The sequence below is a fragment of the Epinephelus moara genome, chromosome 18, assembly GCF_006386435.1.
Source record: "Epinephelus moara isolate mb chromosome 18, YSFRI_EMoa_1.0, whole genome shotgun sequence".
Taxonomy (NCBI): domain Eukaryota; kingdom Metazoa; phylum Chordata; class Actinopteri; order Perciformes; family Serranidae; genus Epinephelus; species Epinephelus moara.
Genome location: NC_065523.1, coordinates 32,649,676 through 32,655,675, shown reverse-complemented (window position 1 = coordinate 32,655,675; position 6,000 = coordinate 32,649,676). Strand labels below are relative to the sequence as shown.

Genomic DNA, 6,000 nt, shown 5'->3' with positions numbered 1-6,000 from the left:
CCCTCTTTTGTGTCCACGGAGGCAGGTGTACAAAAATGAGGAGGTACAAGCTGTAGTTTGAGTCAAAGCTTCACATACTACCCATACTGTTATGATACAAAGCTGCATGAAAATCAGCAAAGACTCCCTTTAATCATACTGAGTTTTTCGAATAATTGCAGCGACCACTGGAACACAAAATGTAAGAGCGTCCACATTGAGAGACACTGTGCATATTTACACATGAAGAACAGAAGCACAATTTCAATTATTAATTCAGAAGATACAAGTTTAGTTCTGTCTCCTTTGTCAAGTTTATAACTACAGCTTTTATGTCCCAAAGTGACATTACTGTGTGCATGGAAACATTTACAATAACTGAAAGCAGCCTGTCTAATCGTTTAGGTAAACTGTTTAAATTAACACTCATACATCAATAAAATACATAATTTAAAAGCAACATAGCCTCCAGGGACTAGTACTGTAGTAGGGAGTGAAATGTCCATGTCATTGCAGATCTATAAATCTAGAAAATAATTTATTCAGGTGGGTGGATGATTTATGTGTCCACGTAGATTTGGATGACATCCGATCCATGCATCACTCGTGGATACGATTCTGTGACGATGAAAATGATTTCTGTACTTAAAAGAATACTTAAATTAGGGAAGGCCTTTAAGAGGAAGCTCTCTATTATAAGGACGCCCTGATTAAAGTATTAAAGTACTCAAACCTGCAATTTGAGATTTTAAGAGGCATAGTGTTTGGATAACAATGATTTGGGGCTTCTAATTTTGTTTTTAAGGAATACTTAACCCCCCAAAATGATCATTTACATATCAATTACTGACCACGTGTTACCTTGACTTTGTGAAGAACATGTTTTTCTCGCATGCCTCCACGGTGAACGGAGAGTCCAAAAAAGGCAAACTTTTTTCATGAATTGAAGTAAACAAGGACTGCATGTAACAACAGCAAAACTACATCACAACATTCGTTTATAAACTCTCAAACAACTCCTACAGCATAATCTAAGTCTCGTTCATACAGTTGTGTGCTCAGTACTTCCCAAACACACGGGATTTAAAAACACTTTCACCTACCAAAAGCGCCCCCTGAGCATGCCTGAGCACATAGGTGCTTTTAACAGGATACAGAATATTTTTATTATTGCCGAGGGGCAATTTGTTGTGCTGTCAGCAGTATCACACAGAAACGGGAAAAAAGCAATAAATACATAAATAAATACAAAAAAGATGGCACACTGAGTTAGTTAAAAAACAAAAAACAAAAAAAACACATGAAAGGTTCAAGTGAGATTTAAGAAGCCAGTGGCTTTTGGGACAAATTAGTGTTTCTGCCTATTTGTCCTGCAAGCTGGCATCCTAACTCTGTGGCCAGATGGAAGCTGCTGCTTGGCCGCGCATGAGACTGTTTGTACTGACGTGCTTTGTGAAAATGCATGTGTTTGGGAAGCACTGAGCATAAAACTGGACAAATGAGACATGGATTTTACTCCATGAGTTGTGTGAGATTTTGAAAAAGGATGTTAAAGTTTTGCTGATGTTAAACGCTGACGCCATTTACATCGATTCATCGAGTATGTTCGCCTTTTTTGGATTCTCTGTTAACCGTGAGGTCTTATGACAAAAACAAAGTTTTCTTCATGAATCTTGCCTGGGAACAAGATTTAAACACTTCATTGTGCGTGGGACTCTATCTTCAAGCTGGTTAACTCATCATCTCTCTGTGCTCGCCACTGTCTATTACAGTAAAAAGTCATGCACAGAGACCATTTGTCTGTCAGACTTTTATGTATTGACCCAGATGTGAACACCAGTTGTGACAAATGTTCAAGAGGCAAGGCTTCTCCGATTCACATGTACTGGACGTGTCTTAGCCTTGAAAAATACTGCAAGGACATTTTCCAAACTTTATCCTCGATCCTCAGCTGTGATCTACAACCCAGCCCTCTGATCGCCCTCTGTGGCACCACCGGAGAGGATGATGTATACCTGACTCAGAGCCAACGCAGCACACTGTCTTTTGCCTCTCTGGTGGACAGATGGGCAGTTCTTATCTGATGAAGGGATGCTGCCCCGCCCACACATGCCCAGTGGCTGAGGGACATTATGTTCTGCCTTAATCTTTAAAAGATACGCCACTCAATTTGTAACTCAGATAAAAACATTCAAAAGGTTTGGGAGCCGCTTTCTGAAATACTTCCAGAGCTGGAGATGGAGAATCATCCCACTGACGATATTGCGGCTGATATTTGAGGTTAGTGGAATGAGGAGGTTTGTATTTGGATTTCATGCTTTGTTCCTTGTCATATCCTCCTGAGACCTGAACTTTAGTTTGGTATGCATTTTTAATTTCTTCAAGCTATTTGGGATCAATAGGACCTGATAAGAATAAAAAACTAAACACTGTCAACGATAATAAAGTCCCAGTGTCCTCAAACGAGTACTTCCTAATTAACAGTGTCTCAGCTTGTTACTTTTTGCTAAAATTGGTCAAATGTGTTGCCATATCAAACTACAAACATTATTAATCATGAATAAACAGGTTTCAACCATAAAATGTGATCAGGTTTTGGACCTTGTCCACTTTTGTGTCGGGATTGGCTGCAGACTGACTTGGCAGAGATGGCTGCCATCTTGTTTTTAAATGGATTAGTGTACTGTGCTCTTACTGCCACTAGATGGCACAAAAAGTGTCCATGAACGAGGACAACAGGTCTAAGTTGAGTAGAATGATCAAGTAAACCCAAATATTGATGTCCTCATATGAAGACACAGGTTATCAGGAGGAAATTCATGCTCTCAGTTTGATACCTGGTGTGAATATATATTGTGTGTACTTGTTAAAACTGAATAAAAATATTGTGTGTGTCAAGGCGAGTTTGAGTCTCCCTTACCGGCTGTGAAAGAGTTGTGTGTCCTGCGTCGGAGGTTGTGCTCCAGCAGCTGGTGTGTCCTTGTAGGACTGGCTCCAGCCATCAGCCTCACTGTGGTCTCATGAAGAAACACCTGCGGCGAGAGAAACACGCTCACATCAGAGCCGCAGTGATTGTCATCATCAAGTATTTATAGGTGTTTGTCTGAGTGATGCTGGAGCAGAAAAACTTTGATCCTCCACATCATTTCACCCCACACACAGCATACGATATGTAAGAAACACTCTGCCTTTCATGCGAAGCCTCTCGCAGCACCACGAGTGAATACCTCTCAGTCAGTGGTCTCACAACAGAGCCTCATAAAATGATGCAGCCATGTGGTTCTTAAGAGTCTTTCACAAGTCAAAACATAACGAATGATCACCAACCGCTGTGAAAGCAGTAGTTGTTAAAGACCCTCTGGCTAGAGTAATGACAACTCCAGTAAATCTTACAAGTATGATTGATGATGTATTAAACTGCGGTGAGATTTCTGCAGCTGGTGAGAGTGGGAGAGAACTTGATTTCCAATGTAGTATTATCAAAAACAAGATTAGCAGGTCCCAGCTGATCTCTGGGCTTATCATCAGCGCAGCGCAGAGTTTTTGTTAACATGACGAGCCAACAACATATTGAGGGTATTATTACTTTTTGTGTATTGCTTGTTACAGATTTACAGATCTGGAGAGTTGCCTGCTTTTCAATGTAATGTCATTATAAACTGATAAATTGTTTTATTTAGCTGAAAGCAAGACAATGAAAGCTGATTTAGTGACTAATGTAACATCTTGTTATGGCAATTTCTCCATATTTTTGAGGATTAAAGAGCTACAAGAGCAATAAACTGGTTAAGTTGCCAGGCTGCCACAGGAAATACAATGTGTTCAAGGTCAGAATGATTAAACAACAAAAACACAGGCCTCAAAGTAGTTTCACAGCCCCCCTCCCCCCGTAATTTCTTTGTGCAGCTTTTGACACCTTATTAGACATAAAAAATATGATGCAACTAGTGCTAGGCAGTGTGACCAAAAGTTGTCTCCTTCTTGCATGGCTGGGCCTTTATACAGGATTATAGTAGCTTATGAAGGCTTTGTATAGGGCTTGCCTGTTCCCACAATGATACCATATATCCGAATATATCAATCAGTTGCAGGATGTCAACAATTTTTGTTGTGCAAACTGCAACGTAGTGAAAACAAAAATAGATATGAACACAGAAAGTGTTTTAGCAGCTGGAGGCAACTCAGAGCAGAAAAAAGCCCCATGTCATCTCTTTTCTTACAGCTGGTAAACAATGGAGGAGAAACTGGTGGTGCACGTTTAGTCGTCTAAACGATTAATCGTCCGTCCCCTTGCTAGTCAGCAGCAGAAATATTAGTCGGTTAAACCAATTAGTGTTTTATTCATGTACAAGGCTGCTTAACTGTCATGCAGCCACCAGCCACTAGTGGGGGCTACAGAGCTGTCAGACAGCAGTCCACCTCCCTGCTGTAATGCTCAAGTAGACTGGAGTTTTAAAACAGCACGGTGGGAAATTGGAGAGACGTCCTCTCACGAAACCAGCGCGGTTTGGCAGTACTTTGATCTAGAAAATGAATTCAGCAGCAATGAATCTTTTTTGAGACGTTATATTATTTGTTAACTTTAAGAGAGTTGTTGTCAGATAATGTGCAGGGTTTACATTCATACTGCACGGAGCAAAATGCCTTAATTATAATTTAGATGTTGTTTTATCAACTTTAAAGTGAATTGCTATAATTTATAATAATCTGCAAGGTTCAGTGTGCCCCACATTTCAGAGGCAATTTATTTATTTTAGATATTATTTTAGTGGTTAACCTTTGACTGTGTTGCCGTCAAGTTCACATTCATACCGCACAGCACAAAGTGTGTGCTCTTAATGCACACAATATTTTTTGGGACAACGTTTCAAATACTTTCAAACTGCCCCCGAGTTGTCCTAAAATATGCCTGGACCAACTGGTGGTACTCCCTGTAAACCACCCTCTTTTTTAGGGTCTCATGTACCCACACAGATCTCCGTTTACCTGCTGACAGCCTCTCACCCTCAACCAGAGCTACAGACAGTACCCTCTGCCTCAACATTTTAGGAACTAGATACTAACTACTCGGGAAAAAACCGCACAGCAAGTTGTTTTGTTTTTTTTGTGTGTTTTTTTTACTAGTAGCATTCAATTAAGAAAAAGGCAGTGTGGTGTGCCTCGCATTTTGAAACCTGCAAAAGTCTTTCTGTGTGGTCAGGGCCTAACAATGCTTTAATAAAAAAAGAACGCAAAAAGGGGACGACTGCTCCTCTTCAAGCTTGCTTTGGCATTGTTTAATAATGTATGAGGTTGTGATGGCAGTTTAGCTGTAGTATTGAAGTATTTTCGCTCCACTTAGACAAATCCAGTGTTTTAAATCTCGACTGTCTGTAGTGGGACCGTGTCCTTGCATAGGTGGATTGTTAATGTGTTTCTTAATGGCGCTCCACTGCTTTTTATTCCTAACATATGCAGTGCCTTCAGCAAATTCAACCATTGTCTGACCTTATGGCTTCACTGTTTCACTGGCTGATGGCCTTAAATCCTAGGACCATGATCATATCTCTCTGTATTCCACTACATGTTTCTGCTGAAGTGATGGAGGAAGTCCCTGTTGTTTGCACCACCAGCATCAACGGTGGCTCAACAAACTAATGCCATGTTGGATTAAAAACAAACAAAAAAATCATAATAATTTCCAAAGGTCTTCCAGTGCATAACTTCATCCTCCATCTCTCTTTTCTGTTCTTGTACTGTAGCGATGAAGCTAAAGTGTGTCACAAATTGTTGTGTGCCATGTTTTTTTTTTTTTCTTGTAAAAGAGAACTTTATTTGCGATATTAATTATTTTACAGGTTATAACTGTTAGTAAGAGGAGTGCGCAATTAAAAGGGATGCCCTCTCCCACTCTTCACAGTCAGCCTGGAGTGTGGCAATCTTTGTGACTGCCTATTAAAGAGCTACAGCAATTGCTTCAGCTCTGCTCTGGTATGGAGGTATATGAAAACTTCATATTGTAAGGGGAAATAAAACCAGTAT

General features: G+C 40.2%; 1 protein-coding gene across 2 annotated transcripts in view; it reads right to left on the bottom strand.

The window, feature by feature from the left end:
* srebf2 (sterol regulatory element binding transcription factor 2) overlaps positions 1 to 6,000 on the bottom strand; it is a 34,164-nt gene that overhangs the window by 4,427 nt on the left and 23,737 nt on the right. For both annotated transcript variants that reach the window (XM_050069968.1, XM_050069969.1), the window contains exon 19: positions 2,900 to 3,011. In XM_050069968.1, coding sequence (XP_049925925.1) covers positions 2,900 to 3,011 — 112 coding nt within the window. The remainder of the gene's footprint in view (positions 1 to 2,899; positions 3,012 to 6,000) is intronic.